A 24,993-nucleotide genomic window follows, 5' to 3' on the forward strand; every position below is an offset into this window, starting at 1 on the left:
TTGCTTGACTCTTTCTCTATGAAGTATTTATTTTCTGAATAGATGTTGTATAAAAATATATAGCTAGAAGATGGTGTTCCCATGGGCTTGGTTGTCCATATGAAAACCCAAACTGTCTTTTGTTAGTTTTCTCAGCTAGAATTTGTATGCAAACACGACTATTTCTTTAACTTCCAATTTGGCCTGTCTAGTCAAATCAAGTTGTATTATTTAGAAACGCCTCAGAAGATAGTCACTGTAGGGATGCATTTTGATTGACTGTGATATTATTGGAGATTTTTTTTTCTGTATTGTAGGTACCAATGTTGATAATGAAAAAAATCCATGTTAGGACTTCTTCACCTGGCTGTTTTCAACAATGATGTTTCAAGAGCTATAGCTTTTACTGAGGACACAAAAATTAGTATTCTGATTTTATTATTTTATTGCTATTTTATTCCATCTATATTGTGTTATATGAAAATCAGTCAAATGATTCTAAGATTTTTTCCTTAAGTTTTTTTTCCTTAGAGATCCATATGTAAGTTTTGAAAGTTTAACTTCATATGCATACTTAATCTTGACTTTTTTTTTTTTTTTTAATTTAATGGCACCTTTGCCTGATATGTTTTCTCCTTCAGGAGAAAGTTGATTCCCAGTATGCTCATGGACTGCAGGAACTAGAATTTATTCGTGGACACAGTGACACAGAAGCTGCAAGATTATGTGTGGACCAGTGGTTAAAAATGCCAGGTAATAATAGGAGTGATGGGATTTCAAATTCATAATAAGGAACCACAGATTAATAATAAATACATTAGAGGAGTAATGAGCATTTATTCAAGTACTTTGAAACTAGGTTTAAATGATACATTTTCTAAATCACTGTTAATTCACTTGATAGTGATTATTTCCTAGTGCTGCATTGCAGAATGGAACATGTAGTAATTGCATTAAGCAGTACTGTCATTGAACGTATATGTGGCTGTAATACCTAACCAAATCTTCCAATACTAACTTTGTTCAGTGTAACATTCAAAGGTTCCTATACACTGCTTTCCATAAAAAGTATTCTTATAATGTATTTTTGCTTAGTACATTTAATATGCTAAGTATAAAGGACACTAAGGTAGTGTTAGCTACTTTAACAAGCAAAGCTGCTATGTAACATAGCAAAATATTGCTATGTAACTGTTACTCAGGAAAATATGCCATTGTAAAGAAGTATAATTTCAGGAAGTTGAATCAATTTAAAATACTGCCAGTGAATTACATACAATACCTTTAATAGGAAACAGCATTATCATGCATGAATCTGGAGGAAGGGTGTCAAAATGTTAGAAAACTGATCGTGCTAAGGATTGAAAAGATAGATACTTCAACTGAAAGAGCAGACTACTTTGTTGTAGGATTGCATTACATGTTATTGCTAGTGTGCTTTTAAGAATCAGTATAACCTGAATTGTAAGTGCTTCAGGGTGTGACTTTTTAAAAGCCTCTATAACTGAGATTCTGGTTAAGTGCTTTGTTTTATAATACAGGTCTCAAACCAGGCACCATTAACAGTGGAAGAAAGGGTATTTATCAGAGGGCAGGTCAGACACCAACCAACAGCAGTCCAATTTCTTGTCCTGTAATGAATTGTAACAGAAAGTTTGATAATGGGCATCTTCTCCTAGGTCATCTTAAAAGGTAAGGCCATAGAGCAAGGTCTCAGTGCAAGAAATAAGCTCAAAAATATTCTTTTATTATTAAGACATCTGCATCAAATCTGTCTTAAACTGCCTATAGTAATAAAATTTCGTTTGGAGAGAAGATAAATCTGCTATGAATTTTATATAGATGATGTGATGATCTTCATGAATTTTTTTGCATTCGGAATTGATTTCTTCCTCTGGTTAACCATTTTTTAATGTCTGTTTTTTGGGGGAACAAGATTTCTCTGCTCCGGTTATGTTAGTTTTTCATCCAAATTTGAAAAAGAGCAAAACATTAACATATAATTAAATACCTAAAAGCTGTATAAAACTTGATGATAGCGTAAAAAAGATGTTTCTAATGAAGGGAAAGATGAGTAACTGCTGGCAAGCCATTTGTCCATAGCTGATTGTTGCTAGTCAGCACTTACTATTTCTGGGATCAATTCCATCAGGTCCTGTCTTTCGACTAGTAAGCGTATCATGAGGAAGATAAAGTGAGAAAATAAGAGGAGGTAAAAAAGATTCATCCATAGGAGACTGAGGCTTCATTAGTTCTCTTGTTTTTAAAAACAATTTTGATCCTCTGCAGATAGACCATTCAATAGGTAAGCTGCAAAAAGAGTCACCTCTGCGTGGGATGCTTCAACTAATACAGCTAATGTTAGGTGAAGTTAGGTGAATTTTACAGTTGTAATTGATAGGCTTTTATCAAAGAGTTTCAAAAGACATATTTTTCCCCCTTTAAAAACATTTTGACTGTGTAGAGGGGGCTAGTTTGTTAATTATTTCTTCCTCTATAGGTTTGATCATTCTCCTTGTGACCCAACAATTACATTACATGGACCTCCAAATAATGCTGTTGCCTGTGTGATATGCTGCAAAAGATTTTCAACCTCTCAGCAGTACAATGATCATCTTTTATCTAAGGCAAGATCACAAGGATAAGTAACTCACCTGACTCAATGTAATAGAGGGTTTTCAAGACCTAAAATTATGCATAGATTTTTTTCTTTTAATCTTCTTCCCCTCTCCTCCATTCAGTCAGTCTTCCAAACAATTTTTTTTTATTTTGCTGTGTTTCAAACATTTGAGGTATCCTAACAATACTCCCATAAAATCTGATAATTAGGTTGTACTCTGCAGTTTATTCTGAGAGGACTGTAGTTCTGTCTTGAACTTCTTGTCCCTCTTGGTAGGACAAAAGGTGTTGGTGTTGTCAAAAAGTATTCCCTTTTTTGCATCTCCAAAACTAGTAAAGATGAAGGAAGGAAGTTAAAGTGAAGTAAGTGACAATGAAGAGAAGCAGCAGAAAGGAGACAGGAAAGAGGCAACAGAATGAGAAAAAACTCTGATTCAGATGCAACTGTTTCTTCCCTGTCTCCAGTCTCTCCATTGACAAATATGTCTACAGCTCCTCACTAGTTAACTTGCAGAATGGAGCAGGATAATCCAACATTTGAGCATTCATTTGAATATAAACTAATAGGATTTGCTTTTATTGTTGTTGTTACTCCCTCTTTCCATTCTGTTCATGTCTTCTTTCTTTTTATTATACTCTCTACCTGTCTTTCCCTTAGGTTCTTAATGTAGTACTGTAAAATTTCAGTTCAGTGAAAGCTGCTTAGGTGTTATCTTCAGGGTGCTTGGCTTTATTTAGTAGTCTGGCATTTAAATGGATAATGGATAGCAGTTTCAAAGTTGAGTATTTTAATCACCAACTCACACATGGACCCATTTAGCCTATTAAAATCAAGGGAAGTTTTAGCTACTCTGAAAATTAGGCTGCTTTTAGCTGATTCATGTTCCTACCTGACAAGCTTGAAAGATGATGCCATAGCTTGTCCCTGTTTTTTCCATTTCTTCCAGTTGTGTGCCTGTGGTACACCTAGGGGCATCAACAGGAGTTATTAGACAAGTTTGGTGAAAGGGAATGGCTCTTGCAGCAGGCATAAGGATGGGATAATATTGGTGTGAAAAGATGGGGAGATGATCCTAAACAAAGTTGTGGAAGAAGGCTTGTCAGGAAGATTCTGTGGAAGATGGGAGTAAGCAGAAGCAGAGTGTCAGAAGCAAAGCTAAAGGATTCCTTCCCTGAAGGCAGAGATTTGGGGTTGATGTAGAAGGCAAAGCGGGTGGAGGGAGTAAGGGAGAAGGGATTTGAAAAGTGTGCAGGACTTTGAGAAGAGTCGCAGGCCTGTCAAGCTACTCTGAGGAGTGGCATTTTGAGAAGATGGAGGTAAGAGAGACTAGAGAAGAAACAAAACAATGTACCAAGAAAGCCTTCTGTTGTAGTGGCAGAAGGAGAGCTTTTATGGAGAGCCTGGATAGAGGTACTAGATAAGAATTGGTGGAGTTTAAATGTAGTCTTTTGTTCTGGGGAAAGTGTAGTTGCTACCAGTGGTGCAGAAGGAGGAAACAGAAAACTTGCCAAAGTGCCAGGGATGAATACTGAGTTAAGTGGGGCGGGTTCTCCAGTCCTCTCTCTCACAAGCTGAAGTGCGTAACGGTAGGCTGTAGGTGAATGTAGATGTGGTAGCTGGAAACCTAGGAGGGAAGAATATTGCCATGGCGGGGGAGAGGAAGGGAAAGACATGAAGAGAGATGGGACTGATTTCTTGTCTGCATATTTTTCCTAATCAGACCATTTTATGTTCCAGCTAAATGAAAATGATGGACATAAAAAAGATCTCCCTCCTCAGCTTATTCAGTGTTATGCATGCCCAAACTGCTTCCTCCTCTTCACTATAAGAGATGAATGCTTGCAGCATATGTCTGGAAAGAACCACTTCCTCCAGGTTTTTAAATTGAGTGGTATGTTGCAGCTTAAGTGTACTACTTTTCATTCTTTATGATAATGTGAAGTGATTTATGTTTTTCTGTTGTGTCTTTTTTTATTAAAAAAAAAAGTTTTTAAGTTTGTTTTTTAATGAATTCATATTTTTCTCTTGAGATTTTATATTTGATTAAGTTCTGTAGAAGATGTTTTTAAATTCATGTTTTTGTATATCACTGATTCCTCTATTACAATTGCTGTACTGAGAAGCAGACTTTCCCTTATCCCCATGCTGTCGGATATCTCACATAAGCTTCTCATCCTGCAGTGACCCGATCTGATTACTGTCCTAAATAGGTTTGCACTTACTGTATTGAAAGAAGCACAGACCAAACCACATAAATATTTCTTGTGACTCTAACCGGACTGGCTGTGATGTTCCTGCCCCCTGCCGTTCTATCTGGAGTCTGTTGGAGGTTATTTTCTTTGCCTGTGTCTTTAGCATGCCTGAAGGAAAAGATCTGTGGGGGTTTCTTCTCCATATAAATGCAAATTCCGGTCAGGAGCCTTGCACTGGCTGCATTGCTATTGAAGGCTAAACTGTTGGCTGTGCTGTGAGCTGGTAGCATCCTGAACCTTACATACTAGATTGCCCAGAAGATGTCTGATCATGATCTTGGAAAACTGCCAGTTACCTGTCAGGCTGAGTTACCAGCCATCCTGGCTGTACTGTCTTTTTAGCTTTGACATAAGCAATAGGTATTAAAGCATTTAGTTTAATGGTAGGTAAATGGTTTAGAGAGATGAGACATAAGTGTTGTTGACTTCTGATTTGAACGGTTGCCATATTTTAGATACCGTAGCTTGCAAGATAGGCCTACCTGGCCGAAAGGATTGGTATAGGTGATGTTCATAACAATGTGTACTGCTTCTTCCTTCCCTCAGAGTGCCTGCAGGAAGTGTGAGGTAAAAACAGGCTTTGAAGGAATCTTCCTGCAAGTTGAGTCTGGGCTGCCCTGTTCACAGAAGTGACAATCAGCTGCCATGTTCTGAGTTCTCTTACGTATTTTAAATCTAATGTACTTTTATTCTCAAATAGATTATTAATTCTCAATATGTTTATTACAAATTCCATGAAAATCAGGCTGTAGGTTTTTAGAAAGATTACTGGTGAGCTATTGCTGTGAAAAGATTAAAAGCACAAAGAGGGCAGTTTTCTTCTTTGAAGATGGGTAGCACTTAGTCACACAAAGAACAAAAACAGAAGTGCTCTTTTTTTTTTCCTTTGCATTGGTAGTTAGGTCTTCATGATTTAATATCTTCAACGTCTGTAAGATCTGGCAGTTAAATTACTTGAAAGACCTATCTTCAAATTACTTCCTACTGGTCATTGCATCTTACTATAAATGGAAAATTCAAATAGAATTTACCTCCTAAGATGCAGAATAGTGACAGCAATTACAACAACGTTCCTAAGCCGTTTCCCATTCTCTTTTCGTTAGAAAACTTTTTATTCTACTAGTACCTAGAGTTAGACGTTGAGTATGTACGCAGCACATAAATTTAAGGAAAGGGCAGGGGGGGTCAAAATATATGGGAATGTTAGGTTTTTGTAGATGGAGAGAAAGTAAGTCAGTAAGAATCTTCGTGAGAGAGAGACAGACCTGACCTGAACTTGTAGAAGGAGGACAAGGGAAGTGAAGTCAGTCACTGAATATGAAGAAACAAGGTGCTGACAGATTCAGACATGAGATTGTTTAACACATTAATGCAGTTTGATAATTAACAAATTAATGCCAGATTGTTAAATTAATGCAGTTTTAAGTAAAACTTGCATTGCACAGTAACTGTTTCTCAGCTTACATGTGGTAACTTGATGTCTGAACTCTGTGACTAGCAAGCACAGTTGTAGCTATGCCCTCTGGGAGCTGAAACAATATGAAAGAACTCTTTAATATGTGGTTGCCCGTTCTACCATTCCTTGTTACAGGTGAAATGAAGACTGGCCTTCCTCTGCCTTTCCCATCCTATGCAAAGAAACTTCTGATATCCCTGTGCAAAGAGGTCCCCTTCCAAGTGAAGTGTATATCCTGCTACCAGATATTACGCTCACATATGGAATTAACAGCTCATTTCAGGTCTGTAAGAGACAACCGTCTTTATGATATGACCATCCATAGGTAGATAATGGATAGTTGTGTGTTTCTAAGGGCGTTGGTGGATTTCAGTGTGTCTAGGACCATCTGAATGTTGATTTACAGGGGAAACTATCCCCAAAACAACCGCCTCTCCATGTATTTCCTTATTCCAAACAGTTCACTGGAAAATGCTGATTAATCTCTATATCCTTTTTGTTACTTTCTGTAACAGAGAGCAACAGAACTTCCTTGGTCTCTATTCCACTATGTTTAAGTTGTCAGCATTTAATTTCTCAGTAATACTGAGTCAACAACATAAGCATACATCTCAGTGGTAGTTTTGGAAACTATTCTTTTTAACCTTATTCTTATACCTTATAACCTTATTCTTTTTGAAGTGCAGAGACTTAGGCAATAGCTTGGCATTGTATATTTTTGTTGACAAGTTAATAGGCCAGCTAAAGTATATACAGAGGACACTATTTCCACACTCTAATTGCTGTAGCTACTAGGGAATGTTTCAAAGTACCTCTGAAAATTAAAAAAAAAAAGTTTCAGGTTATGATATAAACTTTTCCCCCCCCCCTCAATCCAATCTAGAACACGTTGTCGTAATTCTGGCCCCATGGCACTGTCAAAGAAGAGCATCTCCCAAGTTGCAGAAATATTTAAAACAAAAGGTCACTGTGAGAACTGCGATAAGCTGTTTGCTGATGAGGATCAGATCACTCAACATAAGCAAAGCACTCAACATAAAATTAAAGTTATTTCTACAATGGAAGAGTCCATCTTGACATTCTGTCATATCAATGAGAAAAATAAAAATCCGTCTCATTTGCGTCATATTGTGGATCGGTCCAGACCACTGCTTAAAAGACCTTTGACTTGGAGTGAATCCACTAATGAAAGTGAATCTGCTCCTTCAAAACGGAGAAGTGATTTAAAAGATAAAAATGAAGGTCATATTGAAAACCAAAGTCAAGGTAGTGCTTGCAAAGTAAAAGCCTGGTTTTGTGAATGCCTTCAAAAGTTTCTTACAGAAGAGTCAGTAGAAAAGCACATTTTATCAGCAAACAGGATCTGTCATAAGTGTGCTGTGTGTGGAAAACTTGCTGAAAATTCAAGCATTATCCGCCTGCATATGAGTCGATTCCATGGGGGAGCGCACTTGACTAACTTTATTTTCTGGTGCAGAGCATGCTCTGCAGATCTCCTTAGAGAAGAGGATATTATGGGACATGTGACTGAATTTCATGGTGGACATAGTTACTATTATGAGCAGGAAGCTCTAGAAGATGAATCTGTGCCCTCTGCTTCTGGCACAGTGTGCAGTTCCTCAACTGAAACAAAAGACTGTATTCCTAGTCCCGTGGAACTCTCCCCTGACAGAAGTCTTGTCCTGGGAAAATGGCAATGCCATATTTGTGAGGAAATGTTTGACTCTGAAGACTGCGTTAAACAGCATTGCATGTCTTTAGAAAGCCATGCATTTCACAGGTATTGCTGTGGCTTATGCAGAAATCACTTTCGGAAGGTAGGAACACTGCAGCGGCACTGCCAAGAGCACCATGACCAGGAGATACAGATTAAATACTTCTGTGGCCTCTGTGGTAATCTCTTCTTCGACACGGAGGAAGAATTTCTAATCCATTATAAGGACCTTCATAGCATGGACTATGCATTTGTGCCTGAGCAAATGGAAGTATCAATAAAAAAAGAAGATGACTTCCTCCCAGTAGAAAAAGGAGACTGCTTAACCTGTGGTTGCCGGACAAATTATGTCTCCAGAATAAACAGGAGGAATGATTATGTGAATTGTCAGAAGGTCATGCTGCAAAAAGGAAGCTTATGGTTTCGCTGCTGTTTGTGTTCTGCAACTGCACAGAATTTTGCTGATTTGAACAGTCATCTCAATAGTCACGCATCAGTGAAACGTAATGAAGAGATGTATGTTGTTAGATGTGCTGCATGCAACAAAAACTTCCATGATCTTCAGAGTGCCCATCAGCACTATCACATGAAACACTGCTTCTTGCAGAAACCGGATATATCAAATCTTGCATCAGAATCAGAAAATACAGTATTCAAGTTCGCAGCCAGTGGGGCTTGTGTGGACAAGAAACCTGACAAACAAAAGCTTTCAGCATATCCATCCAAGGCTCAAGAAAGACCACAGTCATCTCCTCTGCAGGGACCAATACATGGAAAGAAAGAAAAAGAAAACTCTGCATACTCTGAAGAAACTAATGAAGGTTTGTAGAATTTAATTTTTTTTTTTTACATTAGAAAAATCTTACTGTCTTAATACACCCTGTTTGAATGTCAGTGCAAGTATGTAACATACCATTTGCCTGCATCCAGTCTGCTTGATATGCATTGTTTCTCGAAGTTACCACTTGAATTCTCAGGATTTACGTTTCCAGAACTTGAACTCTGCTTTATTGCTACATGCCTTATGCATGAAGTATTTCAAAACCAAAAAACAAGGAGATTTGAGAGCCTTGGGACTGAAACATGCCATTGTCAAATGACTTGGGAGTGTAATTTGTGATTAAAGTGCGATTAAAGATTTATGATTAAAGAAGGACAGTCAAGGATCCCAAACAGAGATTGAACTCCTACAAATGCAAAAGCGGTCTATAATAAACATGCATTCAAGAGAAACTTGCCTCCTTTGTATATATAAATATTTGAGACTGATAGGATTGCCCACACAAGAAAGTACTGTTATAACTCTGTCTTCTCAGTTGCCTTTACCTTGCTAAAAAATAATTTCAGCTGAGCATTCCTATTCTCAGTATGTTTTTGCTTTTTTTGCTTTTTAAGGATGACTTCAAGAGAAAGTATCTTACATGTTCAAAAATAGAGGGTTTTTTAATTACTTATGGTGTTAAGTAAGCTTTTGAGCAAAAGGTTTACATTTATGTTAGTTCTAGAGCAGAAAGTATGTTTCTAAGCATTTTACGCACCTTGATATGTGTAAGATGTTCAATGTCACAGACTTGCTGTGGTAGAAGGTGCACAGTTGAATGGTAAATGGACTGTTAAAGGCCCCAGTGCAGGGCAGCAGCTGTCTGTGCCTGCCACAAAACACCATCCATCTTCACGCCATCTTATCACTAGATCCTCCTATGCCTTCCACCTGATTTGTGCATTACTAAATGCTACTTCAGCTGGTTTAAAGACAGTGCTGAAACAGTACAATCAATAAATAGGATAACTTTTAGCTTATACAGCAGTTAAATATACAGATTTTTAAAACTATATCTGAGTTGATGTGTATAGGTTGACTAGAAAGTCAGATCAACTTAAAATGCATCCTTTTTATCCCATTGAAGACAGTGAACTTCCTGATTTTGACTACCTGAGTACCATGACTCATATCGTGTTGGTGGATCTGGACAACTGGGGAAGCTTATTCACGCAGCTGCCAGCTAACCTGAACCAAGGGACATTTATCTGGGGCTTTCAAGGTAAAAAATGGTGGAAAGAAATAGGAGGAAAAGATCAACAAGTCCACACAATACTTGAGCAGAGATTCTTTGCATCTGAGAGAATATTGTACAGGAACAAGCAGCCGGTAGGGCCTCTTCAGTCACAAAGTCACTGTGTAGCAGAAGTGGTTTTGAACTTCTCAAATTCAGTCTTAAGCTCTTCTGCTCTAATTATTTCTCTTAGAATATTGCTGCAAAATTGTTTAAACAGTTTAGGAGTCTTTCTGGCTTCTCTGCTGAACTTACTTAGGTTATATCATGTTAGGTTTTTTTAGTTGTTAGGAGACCCATAATATTTGGAGATCATCTTCTTTATAGCTAGTTTCCAATTCCCAGGTCCTTGTCATAATGTTCTTTTTAGTCCCAAAAGGCATGATTTTTACATTCTTGTACTTAAACTTGTTCCATTTCTGACTTGCCCTTGAGGATGCCCCTGGTCATGCTGTATTAGGCATAAGTTTGTCTCACATCTGGAAGATACCAGTAGTAGTGCAAGGTGACTGACGGAATTCACCCTGTTAAGGTTTTCTAAGAAAACTTCTCAAGGAGCTCACTAGTAGCATCCCATTAACTTGATACTTTCCATTACCTGACTGTTCTTAAGCCAGTCACTTGTGTGCCTCATACTTTTGCTCTGCCTTTATTTCTCCTGTAGTACATTGAATACATCAGTAAAGTTCAGATAAAGAACAGCTTCCAAAGATCTATTGCCTGGAACATGCATCATCTTACCAAACAGACTTGTAAGAACTGTCTGGCATGTTTTATCTTTAGTAAACCCAGTTGTGTTACACCCCTTTTTAATGTACTTTTTCACTTTTTCCTTCAAAACATGTACTGAAAGTTTGCAAGCTGCTGAGGTCAGACAGAAAGGCCTGTTGATGCCTGAATCGCTTTTTTTTCTCCTCTTAGAAACAGGCATTCCATTTGGCTGATGAGGGCAGTGCAGGAATTGTACGTGCGTTTATTAAAGTGAGTTCTTTAAACAGCCAGCCACGCTGCAGGACCTGTGGTCTATGGTTGTTCAGGAATTCTGGGGTGAGATCCTCTGATCTCCTCAATTAAAGCTTGTCTCTGCACTCCTTGACTTCTAACAATATTGTAATTTGGGTTTGCTTTTGTTTTTGATTTTGTTTGCTTGTTTGTTTTTTTAATAATCCATTTGCTGAAGGTCGGTTGATTATTTCTACTGTTATTATTCAAGCCAGCTGGTCCTGGAACAGTCATTTTTCCTTGAGATAAAAATGCAAAAATTATTAGGAATCTGACTTTCATGTCATGCCCTTCTTGTGTCTGAAGTCCAAAGCTACTCTGTCTGAGTTTTATAAAGAATTCTTTAGTAAAGAATTATTTTGCAGTTATGTCAAACTTTGCCCACTTGAATTCAGACATTTACTTTCAATCATACTTGTTTTTGCCCTTCTGTTTAATTTAGCCAAAACCAGTTTGTCATTTTTCGACCCAAGGTTGTTACCTCTGAGAAGGTCTTCTGTTCTGTTACTACAAGCTTAATATGCCCTGGTTTGATTTGATAAGGAAATACTGATTTGAACCCAGGAATATCTGAACAGTATTGTCAGAAATGTTTGTTTTCTGCTCCAAGAAAGAGTAATAATCTGAAATGCAGTCTCAGAAACTTATGTTAGGAACCTCTATTAGTGTTAATCTTACCCAGAGGTATATCTGTACTAGTTAAGACAACGTGCCCAGGAGTGTTCCCGGACACTCGGGCCTGCTGACACAGAACAGTCCACATCAGTGCTACTGAACTTTCTTTCTTACCTTCCAAGCAGAGTTGCTGCATGCAGACTGCCCAATGGGAATGGTCCCTGGAGCATTTGAACAGAAAAACCATGCCTAAGAGGTGGTGGTTAGAAGGAGCTATATTTGTATCAGATAACATTTTAGCAGTTTACTACTGTCAACCATCTTTTTACAGAGCCTGGGAACGCCAAGGCTCCCAGACACATCTGAATTTATGGTTGTAGGTGCCCTCTCATAATAATGGCTTTTGTAATGTGTGCTATTCTTGTTTGCTTAGCCTGTGAAAATAGAATGACATCTTTTGGAAATACAGAAAAATGAAAAACAGCTTTTTTTTAATGATTACTGTTGTGTTACTTCTGTTATTCCTGCTGTTAATACAGCCCTAGTTTTGCTTAGCGTTCCTCCGTTGCGTTACCCAGGCTCCATAGTGTTTCTCTTTTCAGTCGTTCAGTTGTCCTTCACCTGTTTATGGTTTAGCTCCACTAGAGTAAATACAGCTCTGTCATTGTTTTCAGCTGTTGTGGTCAAGCATTTATGTTATACATTAAACAAAATTTATGTAACCAAAAGCCAGGCTTGGCAATTACAAATCTTTCCCAAATATTAGTGACTGAGGCTGTCACAATAGATGAGAACAACTTGAAAAAGCTATTTTTCTCATGGGCAGATACCCCTAAATCTTTTCTGTACAGCCTGTTACTAAATCCTTGAACTTCCTGATCATTTTGGATATCTTCTTCTAGTCATTAGAGTGTAGAGAAAAAAACAGGAGAATTCTGTTGAAGATTGCCTGTGCTTCTGATGCTTTGTCAGGCTCAGGGGAAAAAATGCATGCAGTCTTCCATGGCCTGTTTATGTGAGAGTCTTATTTTTGCATGTCGTCACATGAAGTGTGGCTACTGGCTGCTTCCACTTTCCGTTCAAGCCTTGATATCTTCTGGCAGACAGAGCATCATTCTTCCCTGACCCCTTGCTCCCCCACAAACCCAATACTTCTTAACAACTGGGAGTGTCATGACATTCTTATTCACTCCCTTTAAACTATCCTACAGATTCTTCCATTTATTTTTTCTTTCATACTGTTTTAGTAACTCTGCAGCTTCCTCTGTTTTTTTTCCCCTCTCTTCTTCAGAGACTTGCTGCCCTTTTCCTTTCCCTTGCTACCTGTTTCAGCCTGTTTTTCTTTTTATCCTGTACCAAGCCTATTACTCAGTTCTTCCTTATTATCCAACTGTTTTCTCTGCCAGTAACTACATGTTTTTATGGGTTATCCTCTTCATGTGTTTTAGGATACTGTAGTCAAGAAAATCTGTGCACTTTTTTTTTTGGTTGTAGCCTCTTCTTGCTTATTCTTCGTTGCATCCAAGTCTTTATTGGGACTCTAGCATTTGTCTTAGGCTGCTGCTCAAGTTCTTGGATCTTCTCTTTTAAAGAGTTCTGACTTGTGACATGTCAGACATATATAGATTCTGTTGGAAGTTGTCTCTGGCATTATATTAGCATGCGGTTTCCTGTGTGCCACTTTCTCAGGGCTCCTCTGCTTCTGCACATTAAGCATTAACTTTTTCTTGTCTTTGTGCTCAGATGAGTTGTGCTTAAAGCGGAAAGAATACATACTTGCGTAAAAACACACATGTGGTTTCTATAAAATAACGTTTTCAGGATTAGAAGAAAAATTCTTACAAAATTGAATGAAAGGCTTTCTGTATGATCAGGCTAGATTTAACCCGTGTAGCTAGCTTTTTTTTGTTTTGTTTTATCTGAGAACAAAGGCTTTGGAGTTTTGTGTATGTGTTTCTTTTCACAGTGGTCAAAATAAATTTGTCTTTATAGCCAGACTTACCTTTGCTTTTGACTTTTTGGATTCTCAGTTCATGGTGATATTGCTGTCTATTTCTTTTCTTTGACTGTGTAGGAGGATATAGCAACTGGAAACCTCCAGTGCAGTGCAAAATTTATAATTATCTTAAGAAGATTGGATGTTTCTTCCTTCATCCACGTTGTGGTACCAGAAGAGAAGCAGCAGACTTTGCACTCTGTGTTCATGTAAGTTAGCGCACACTTTCTTTATTGTTGTGTTTCTGTAGCTGGAAAAACTGATGTCAGCCATTGATGTTGAGCACTAATTACAAGTAAGATTCTTAGGTTCTCTATACGTGACTTCCACTGAAAAGAATGACAAAATTGTCATTGAAGAAGTGTTTCTCCCACTAAGAGTGATTTTGAAGCCCTTCCCCTCATGCCTTTGAGTAAACCTGAATATCCAGAGGTCCCTTCCAACCTCAACTATTCTGTGATCATGCATTTCTTTGTTCACATGATTGAAATACGGATTGCTTGAAGACCATGCAACGTAGATTAAATTGGTAAATATATGAAATGTAGGCATCATCTTTGCTTTTCTCTGTGTTTTACTTTTTTTCTTTAATACAAACGTTAGCCTGAGTCAGACATCAGTCTGTCTTTGCTGGAGAGTTAGGGAACAAGGAATGGAAAAAACCATAATTCTTATAGTTTGTGTTTCAGAGAGAAATGTAACTTTTGCCTCTCCCTTCAAGTGTCTCAAGTCTAGAGCCATCTTTAAGATGACATAACAAGTGCCAGTTTCAGAGACCCTGTTGGACTGATACAGAGCAATGCCCCCTGATCAGTAGACCCAGGGATTTAGCTGCACTGGGAGAGGCAGAGCTGAATGACAGAAATCTGGGATGCCATGGGGACTTTAGTGTAGTGTTCCATCAGTTAGATGAAACTACTTTGGGATCTAGTTATATGATGTAAACATGTTTTGTGGTGGCATTTATATGTTACCATACACATTCTTTATGCCTCTTAAAATGCTCTGCACAAATGACTTTGTTGCGAAGACATTTCTAAAATGCTGCTATTCAGAAATTTGTTCCATACTCCACCAGTACTGTTCTTGTAGCAATTCCTTGTATCCATTGAAATATGCATAGAGTAAATGCAGTGTCAAACTGTCCAAATAATACCTTTCACAGTGGTATAATATGCATCTGACCAGAAAAATTGAGGTGAATTGCTATAGATGAAGGCTTTCCTATGAAGAGCTGCCCTTTAAAAAAAAAAAAAAAAAAACACACCTAGCCAAACCCCGTGAGACAAAAACGCCATTTTAGTTGAATCTCTCTCCTTTTTCTCCATACAGGCTGGTCGTCTGGATGAGCACCTGCCCAAGCAAATTCCTTTCACTGTACTTTCTGGAGACAAAAGCTTTCTAGAACTGGAAGCTCAATTTAAAATGACTCAGCGATCAGCTCGCATCCTAAATCCTCATCACATTGAAGGAGACATGATGTGTGCCTTGCTAAACAGCATTTCAGATACCACAAAAGGTAGTAACTGCACAAAACGTAGTAACTAAACATTAAGCACAGTCTTTCCAATAAACCAATAGTCTTTCCAATAAAAGAACAGAACATTCATGCTGACAAAACAGTCTAATGGTTATCCTTGGTGCTTCTTTAAAATACTCGTTTTTTCAATTATATATAGATCAGAAAATCAATTTGCTTGTGGCACATTTTGAAGCAAGACTTAATTAAGCATTGCTGTTCAACATAGCAAACTCTGTCCTCACTGTGTCCTTTGTTACACAGCAGACAAACTGTTGTTTCAGTCTGTAAATTACTTCATGGTTAAAGAAAGGCTCTTTAGAGCACTCTAGTGTGCATGTTTGTTGATTTGTCCTGAATTCTACTTTGCTTGATTTGTTCTGGATCTGAAACAAATGTGAGAAAGTAGTTCCTGAGAGGGACTCTGCTAGAGCCGGCACCATTTCAAAAAGTATCTCTGTCTATTTTAGCTCTGATTGTCCTGCTGGCCCTTCCGGTCATTTGATATTTGTTTTCCCTGGCCTATGGCTTACATGTCTGTTTGGAGGAAAAATATCAATGAAAGCCTTCAGGCTCTCTAGAATGCCATATTCTAAAATGATAACACTTTTTTAATACAGGATAGTCAGAGATTTGATACAGAATAATCAAAGAGATTTGAACCAGCTCATTTTCAAGGAGCAAAGGATATTGAAAGCAGAGTTGAGCTTAAATACTTTCTCAATATTTTAAAATATCTTTAAATACAGCTTTTCTGGAAAACCTGGTATTTCTCTACAGACATACTGTTGCTACTCCTTGCTTCTGTCATGGTTTTGGGGGCTTGTAAATTGAGCGCATGTTACAGAAAGTCATTTCTGAATTAGCCCTAAACTGTTTTCAGGAAAAAGACGCTATCAATCTTGATGCAGGTTTGTGAGAATGACAGCATGCTGCTGTTGTTCTACCAAGATTATAGTGGAGTGCTAGCATTGACTGGTGAGTTGGCATCAATTGATTAAAAGAAAGACAGGGTAAAAAAATGAGTTCCTGAAAAAGTGATCTGTGGTGAGCTCGAATTGATTTGCATGTTTTTGATACAAGGTCCTTACTGTTTTCTGCCGCCTCAGACATTTCCTGGTCTTGATTTGTCAACTGGATTATGGAGATGTGATTCCTGGCCAGAAGTAGGCACACCAGTAAAACTTCTTAATGCAGATAATGTTAATCACCGAACTGTGGTTTTTACTAGCATAGTTCATTTTGCTGAAGGGGGAAGATGACTTTTCTCCACAGTTATCTGTAAAGCTATGTTTTGTATTTTTACATTCACAGTGTGAATGTAAATATGAATATTTTCCTATGAGAATAAACTAAAATTCCTCGTTTGATAGCACTCTTCTAATGTAATTATAGCTATAACTGTATTGAAGTGGAAGGTTGCTTTTGTTTTGGGAGCTTTGCGTAGTTTTGTGAAAAATTGGTAAAAGGACTGGTGGAGAACTGTAACTTCCACACAGTACAGCTTAGTCAATTTACATTAACAAAAAAGACTTCCTTTCTTGTATAGTTTGTTATTAGGGGATGTGACTTAAAACGAGAGTGCAAGAAGAGGGAAGTGACTATAGTTCCCTGTTAAGTAGTTTTGCGAGTATAGCTTTATTCACCTGGGTATCCTGGCTAACAGGAGAGTATAAGTTATACTCATATATTTATATTGGTCTTGCATTCAATAGTTTCCTAATACTAACCCTTTCTTTCAACGTCCTTTATGTTAATACTTAATTTGCTATTTCGGTGATGGACTTGACTAGGAAGCACCCCAAGCTTTAACTTTTTACTTGATGGCTCTTTGATCTTTGTGCTTCCATTTAAATTATGCATGTGGTCATGATCAAAAAAATACTTATTTTGAGCAGAAAAGTGCCAGAATCATGCATGTGTCCTTTGGCACTCAGGGTTCCCAGGGAAGTTCATAAAGAATAGTGTGGTGTTGAACCTTCCTTAGTTCCCTTTCCTCCCCACGTCAGCAGGATGGAACCCAGGTAGTAAGAATTACCATTGTCTTCTCTTCCTGTAATAAAATAAGACTTTAAAATTTTTAGTTTTGGTACTAGGCCTGTGCTCTCTGTGTAGTGGGATGATGCCATTACAAAGGGTCTATAAAAGGGTCTTTTTTGAAAAAGTATAGTCACTTCAGAGTACACACTTCATTGTGTGGCTCACCAGCAAGCATTTGTGAGTCTTAGTGTAGCAATACTGGTATCAGAGGGCTGAGAAGGAAAGTCAGGAAGCTATGATAGGCTGGTATAACCTGTTGTCCTGTTACAGAGATACAGCTGAGTATAAGGATGCCCAAGTTAAAAACAAGATTTATTTGCTCTGTGACTGTCTTAAGCCTGTAGGCTGTTGGTTCTGATGGGAGAAGTAAGTGAGAAAACCGTTACCCCAGAGAGTTGTGTTGAAAAATATAGGACAGTTGTTGGTGTTGGAAGAACTTCAAAACAAAGGAGCTATTTCCCTAAATAACCTTCACAGAGCTTTCAGTAGCTCCAGAGTAGCTGGGTTGTGTTTGGACTGTGGCAATCTGACTGTCGCACCTTGTGAATCATTTTGCCAGTTCAGCAGAACTGCTGTTGGAGCTGTGGTCCATGTAGTTATTTAAACAAAATAAATAAATAATCTTGCATATATTGCAGGGTGGTACCGACTCAATGTTATCTTAGGAGACCATTGGCTATACTGGATGCCTGAATTTCCTTTGAGGTATTAAAACAGTAGGCAAGACATTTATTCTTACTTGCTTTCTTCTGCTGCTGAACCTGAGTTCTTAAGTACGAAAGTTTTTTTTCTTTTATGCTGTAGACAGGGCACACGATGGGAGATCCAAGCATATTAATAAAGCAGTCTGAGAAGATGAAACAGAAGAGTTTTCAATGTCTCCCTTTGTTTCCTTTGCAAAGAAAGGTTTGTAGCATACAGAAAAGCAACTCTCTTGTCTATATCTTGACACTTGATGTCTAGTAATCCCACTACCGCTGCAGTTCATACTTTCAATGAATTCTGTTTGATGTGACAGTGCTGAGGGCAAACCTGATAGTGGGCTAGGGGTCATCATACCCATGCTGACACCAATATGAATGCGAGAACTGCTGGGTTGACAAAAGTGAGTCGTGTGAGTTGAGGGCTTTAACTTAACTGTATCTTTCACAAAGTCATATTCACATGAGATCTTTAATTAGCCAAGCTCTTAGATAAACCAGATTTTTTTTTATATCTATTAAAAAGGACCAGATTTTTCAGAATATTTCCTCGCCTTTCTTTAAGGGGCTAAGCTGCTTCTTGAGACTGTAAAAAACAATGCATTGCATTGCATGGTAATGTCATATACTGTCTATTAGATAGCCAGTGCACCTCTTGCACTGACCCATAAGGTTCATTTTCAGCATGCTTGAAGAGGCAGGCTGAGAACTCAATTCAATCTACTACTATTGTCTATAGTGTTTAGGTACCACTGAGTTGATCTTATATGACAGATTATATTTGGAAGAGCAGTATTCCGGTTCATTTTGACAAATACAGACGAGTTTTCTAGCTCCCACTATCCTCAAGAGCTTTTGGTTCACATACAACAGAAGAATTTAAGAAGAATTAAGAATTAGTTTACAGAAGAAAATGAGAACTGCTTACATTCTCAGCAGCCAAGGTTTTTGCAGGTGTTGTGTCCAGTATGGATACCACACCTGACCCCAATCTCTGCTTTTCCAAACCTTCAGCTGACAACAGGCATCAGACTGTAATGGACTAAAGATAGCCCGCAGCTCCTACTGTCCAAACAGACTGAGCATGAAGGGCATGAGCATCTGTAATGCGATGCACACTGGCTGCACACTGAAAGAACTATGATTACACTAGCAAGTGTCTATTCCTCTCTTTACACAGTTATTACAATAGCTGTAGTATGTTGCTATAGGGAATGATAAGAAAGTCACCACTGAGTTGTAACCTTGTGTTTAGCTGCAACAGAAAGTTATTATTAGCTTTGGTATGTCAGTGACATCTCCTGTGGGTGTATTTGAATACATATATATACCTTGGGGAGAAAGCAATGTGTTAAGGTGTAAGATAATGAGTCTGCAGAAGAATTTTCAAGTGGATGAAATGGGAAGACCTCACCAGCCAGATCATACAAAAACACCTACAAGGCTTAACTTAACCTGGATGGGAATTTTTAGAGAGGTGTCTAAGATGAAGTCTACGTGAAAGTCTGAGTGACCATTATCATACTGACTACAGTTATCACAAAATGTAATGGAAGGAGGAGGAGAGACTGAGAGCTCTATTCTTAGTGATGTGACACTTGAATGAACAGGTGAATAAACATCCTTGGGGATATGCATAGAATGAAGCTTTAGTTTGGGTGGAAGAAGAGGTCTTGCGTATTTGTGAGCCCTCAGCAGGGGATGGCTGTACTTGCATTTACAGGTGAAGCTACATAACGAAGAAACAGAGATCAGCAATAAGGAGTACAGTAAAGATTTGGAGGATTCTTTAAGCACATATTGAAAAAGGAATTTTAGCCTAAATTTTAGGCTAAGTGGTCACTAGGATCCTGAATGGAGTAACTTTCATGGTATCTCTAAATTAGAATAGCTCTGAAAAACTTAAGACATCACTTGTTAAGGAAGTGGGGCAGTAATTGGAGAGACAGTGAGCTAAGTGCAATACTAATATCATACACTGGGATTGGAATCAAACAGATGAGACTGGGAACTACTGAAAAGAAGAGTGTTGTAGCAGAGAGCGTGAGGGTAGGGTAGGAGACTGCAGGATGTGAGGAGCAGCCAGGAGGTGCCTTATGAAGTTTTTCAGCAAGGGAAGAGAACTAAGGCAGGAGAGGGGAAACTGAGGCTTTAGAGGGACAGTGGAAATGTTAGACTTGGAAACTATTAAGGAGATGATGGTAACTAGGGAGGCTGCAGGAGCAGAGGGGCAGATGTAGTCAGGGAATTAGGTTAAGTTAGTGTGGGTTGCTAATCTAAATTAAAGCTGTGGCACTTTGATGTCAGGACAGTGGGTGGCACTTGCCTCCTGTGCAAGTTTACTAGTCCCTTCCCTGAAATAGGTTTCTGAGACTCTTGAAATGTCACTGTAATGCATCTCTTGGTGGGGGCGGGGGGGGGGGGAACAGCATATTTGCTCCCATCTCTAAGGTTAAATCTTCCTGATCTTTGAGGTCTATACTTATCCAGAATTTGCCTCACTGTTGTGTTATTTTTGTCTGTTTCGTTTTTTTTTGTTTTTTGTTTTTTGTTTTTTTTTTTAACTCCAGAAGAAATTTGACGGTGTGTGAGGACTATAATGAGCAATAGTGTCTCTTTGAGAGAACAAGTACAGTCAGAGCTTTTTAGCTGTTGCGTATTTAACAAAGTGTACTGGAGAAGAGGCCATATCTTGAGATCTCCTGGCTGAGAAAGTGGGCAATTTCTCCTTTGCTGTCTGACCCCAGAGGAATTGGGAGCTGCAGAGTTTGCTAAGCGTTTAAAATGAGAAACAGGACGTGCCTGATTTCTCCAAGTTAAATGTTCTCATTTACTCTCCATCTTCAGAAGATGCCAGCAGTACTAGCAGTATGTTTGCATGGAGTATATTCTTATTAGTATCCAAGATCTCCTTGAAAGCCGAGTTCAGTAACAGGATACAGGCACAGCACAAGCAATATTAGATGAAGCACAATGACCTGTCCAAAGAGGAATATCAGACTGGTCTCTTGTGGTTTTAAAATCCATCTGTTTGATCAGTTGACCCTTCCTTCTCTTTGACTAGCAAGTGAGTTCCATGCTAGTTCTTGCTGTCTAGCCCCTAACAGAAGTACTTGTTTTTTCCCCCTTATTTGTTGAAATGTTTCTGCTTAGGTTGTTTGCTGACAGGTCTATTCCTGATTGTTACAGTCTTGCTCCTGCTTGCCGTAAAATTGTATCAGAACATCTTAAAATTCCCTGACATATGGCCTTTGCCACTTTTGTGCCTGCCTCACCAGACATCTGGCATGACACCTTTCATCTTTGCTCTTTGTGTGTGTATGGCTGGGGGCAGGGCTTACGACAAGCATTAGCAGGCTTTTGATTTTGGAGAGGGAAAGTCAATACAATCTGAGATACAGGCTTTTGCCTGAAAAAGTCCTGAATAAGATTTGGACACTTTCTGGCTCTTAATAGGCTATCTTTCACCAACTCAAGGATTTCAAAGACTCCAGCATCTGCCTTCTTGGGAAGCTGAATACACATTAGTATAGTTAGGTAGAGAGGAGAAAAGTCTTGCAAATAATAACCAAACTTTAGATCATTGGAGGCAAGATGTAGCTCAAGAGACTTTTAACATGCCTTATAAATACATTTGACTCTGAGCTGAACTTTTTCCCCTCAAACTAAGCAGAAGATCATCTTGTGGACTAATTGTTTTCAAGTTCCCGAGTTTCTTTGAGCTCTTTTAGTTGAACTTATCTTAACCAGTGTCAACTTGGAGATACAATTTGTGGAGTGTCTTGACCCTGCGATATGACTGGACAGCCACCACCAACTGAGTCTGAGCTGTGCTTTCATTGCCAGAGGCCTGCAAACGATATGCACCAGCAGAATAGGCTTGCTTAAACCTTCAAGTCAACCTGTTCGCCTTGATCTAACCATCAAGTAGTGTTCAGTTATTACGTATCAATTGTGATAAATCACAGGACATGCAATTTATTTAAAAATATTTTTTGCATGCCCATTTGCATGCATCTCTGGTACAAAAATGGATGTATTCCCCATGTTACGATCGTGATGTAATTAAATAGATGTGACTAGCAAAAAAATTGACTAAGAGAAGGCCTGAATTAATACATAAAGTGAATCTTAAACTTTCTTAAATTTCTAAAATAATACTGCCATCTACCTATTCAGTACAAGCATGCATAATTGTCCTAATTGCCAGTAGAGTCCACTTTAGCTACTGAGCTGCTGTATTGTTCTGAAAAATGAGTCTCCTGCTACTTTATTGCCTGGCTCAGGAGAGGCAGGAGCTAGCAGCGTAGTGTCGTGCTCTAACAGCATGTCAGTGGATTGCTGTTACAGTTTCTTTCATGGCAAATACTAGCTGCCCCTATGGCCAGCTCCAGGAAAGCTGACTGCTTTAGGTAATATCTGAAAGGAACTGCTGGATTTTTGACTACTCCCATCCTCTGCTGTTTAACCATCTATGCAAGTTGCTGATCTGATTGCCTTTCTCATTTGCCAGCATTCTCTACCAGGATGCCTACAAAGCCCTCCCCTGCCCTTGGTAAAGCTCTCTTAAAACATTTTTATTTAGAGTTGTAGCAAAGCAGAGACGCTCTTGTCCAATACCTTATTACTTATTGCTCTCCAGATGTCAATTCTTCCATTATACTTATTCTAGAAAATGAACTAGGGAGTAATTGCATCAACTATTACATCTCTGATAGGTACAACATTTTTGAACAGCGTGAGATGCCTTCCAGACTGGAAGATTAAGAAGGTATAAAGCAGAAGCCACTTGTGCAAAGCCTTTTCTTTCCACTTCTTATCTCTTTCATAAATTATTTTAATGAGGTTTGTTTGGGTTTGTGTAGGTTTATCTTTTTTGTTGCTTTATTTGCTTTGAAATAGAATATACAGGAAGGTAGTTCTTCTACCCAGAGATAGTGGGCAGCTCCAAAAAGGATTCAAGAAGGCGGGAGAAAGACCATTTTAACTGCAATATATATCCAACTATTGCTGGCATCTTTGTGGGCTCCTGATCTCTATTTGATACCTGCTGTTGGAGTTTGTATTCCTGGAATTAGGAAGGAGTCAGTAATGTTCCTATTCAAACAAGGTATATGTATTAGAAGCTTGAAAACAAGACTTAGAAAGTGTACCTGCCACTTTGAATACCTAACTTGGGTCATTTAAAATGCCTTAAGTAATGCAGGCCATAATTTAGATGTTCATGTCCAGATGTTTTGCCTCTAAACATAAGCAGAACTACATTGGTATGTTAATAAATGTAACAACTCTAAGGGAAATGCTTCTCCTGTTGTCATGACCCTAGGAGAGCTAGTTCATTGTAAATATTTTAAGTCCTTATTACAGAGACCATTTGCCAAAATACCAGTTAACCTCTAGCAGGAGAATAAATACAAGATGTGACTAACAGACTTGTTTGTTTGTTTTACATGTAGTTTACTGAGACTCCATTTAAAACAAATGAAAACATGCACCAATACCTGTTAGGCACTTCAAAATGAAGGTGTCATTCTGGAGGTGTCAGCCTCATGAAGATAATTACTTAGAATGGGAAAGGTGACAGTTTCAGCTGGGCTTGATTGTGATGAATTAGCAAATTGAACTAAGTGCATCCGCTTTTATCTTTTTGTAAGAATTGAACATCTGCTGAATTGCAGTGCTCAGTTTGGCAAATAGAGGTATAGTACTCTGTTCAAAATGGATGGGTATTTACACAGCAAAACCTACCTAATATCACATGTAGGCAGCATTCGTATTGTAGCAGTTCACCCCATAATGAAGTCCTTGACTATTTGTAGAAAGTGAATAATCCCATGTTTTTCAATAACTGAATATTATAAAGCAACAAATACAGTAACACTAGCTTCTGCACTTATTTGTTGTTACTGCTTTAAAATAATATAAAATTGAAATAGCTTCTGGATTTGGGGGAGAAAAGAGAGAGGGTTGAAAAACTTGAGTTACTGTCTTGAACTATTATAATGTATTTTATCTTGAATTTCAGGTCACAAGTGCAGTGCTTCAAAACCAACCTACAATCTTATTATAGGAAGAGAATTGTAAAAGGTGACTGTTAATGGTTTTCTTAGAAGCACTCTGTGATGTATGCTTCATTTGTGTGTTTAAGTTTCAGATAGTGAAGAGGATGAAGATATCAAGCTAACAGTAAAAAGGAGTTTAGAAGAAGCAAAGAAACAGGAAGGTGGGTGCTAGTTTTCACTTTTCCTCTGTTTTTAGGAGTGCTAGTAATACAGAAGGTAAAGAGATTAAGCTTAGATAATTTTCATGGCAAGAGATATTTTAGGCATACTCTAAAATATTCTGAGTATTTCACTGGACAACCATAAGCAGTTAAAAACACTGTGATGAGTTAAAAAGAAAAAATAATTTGCTAGCCTTAAAAGTATGCCAGCAGACTCAAAATCTATTTTTATTGATGCACCACAGGATATTGTGAGATTAAGGCCTTGACTGAGCTCACTTCATTCCAGCTTAATATGGCTCTGTTGACTCCAGTAGAACTTCTCCTGTTGAACTTCTGAATAAATAGTTCAAAATTATGTATTATATCTTACCAAGGCACTCTGGTCTGTCAAAAGGGAGCTGTAGATTTATGCACAGGTTTGAATCAACAAGTACAACCGTCTACTCACATCATATTTTGCCTTATTTGAAATTGTTTTCATCCTTTTGCTGTTGTGCTTTTAGTGGTGGTGTTCAGACCATGTAGTGATTTATTTTTGGTGACAGACTATGACGGTCTTTAAAAATAATGTATTGCTTAAAGGCTTGACTCTTCCCCTCCCACCTGATGGAAATAAAAAGAACTAAAAAATCATTAGACACTTCCTACAAGTTCAGTGATAAAGCTAAGATAACTAAATCTTATGTTCCCAGAATTTATTTAGTTAGATTTACCAACTGTTACTACACATTACTATTAAAGATCCAATGTATTAATTTGCAGTACTGGAAGTCTGCCACACTCAGATGCCCCTAGCGCTGGATATTGCCACTAGTGACA

General features: G+C 38.2%; 1 protein-coding gene across 6 annotated transcripts in view; it reads left to right on the forward strand.

Annotated features, from left to right (window-relative positions):
* Positions 1-24,993, forward strand: part of ZNF451 (zinc finger protein 451) — a 45,708-nt gene that overhangs the window by 18,675 nt on the left and 2,040 nt on the right. For 4 of the 6 annotated variants that reach the window (XM_026122523.2, XM_026122524.2, XM_064508622.1 and 1 more), the window contains 10 exons: positions 621-732; positions 1,521-1,671; positions 2,480-2,606; positions 4,337-4,490; positions 6,443-6,590; positions 7,191-8,842; positions 9,929-10,063; positions 13,767-13,897; positions 15,021-15,207; positions 24,097-24,171. In XM_026122523.2, coding sequence (XP_025978308.2) covers positions 621-732; positions 1,521-1,671; positions 2,480-2,606; positions 4,337-4,490; positions 6,443-6,590; positions 7,191-8,842; positions 9,929-10,063; positions 13,767-13,897; positions 15,021-15,207; positions 24,097-24,171 — 2,872 coding nt within the window. The remainder of the gene's footprint in view (positions 1-620; positions 733-1,520; positions 1,672-2,479; positions 2,607-4,336; positions 4,491-6,442; positions 6,591-7,190; positions 8,843-9,928; positions 10,064-13,766; positions 13,898-15,020; positions 15,208-24,096; positions 24,172-24,993) is intronic. The other 2 variants (XM_064508620.1, XM_064508623.1) reach the window with 2 other exon arrangements.

Source organism: Dromaius novaehollandiae, chromosome 3, assembly GCF_036370855.1.
Source record: "Dromaius novaehollandiae isolate bDroNov1 chromosome 3, bDroNov1.hap1, whole genome shotgun sequence".
Lineage (NCBI taxonomy): Eukaryota > Metazoa > Chordata > Aves > Casuariiformes > Dromaiidae > Dromaius > Dromaius novaehollandiae.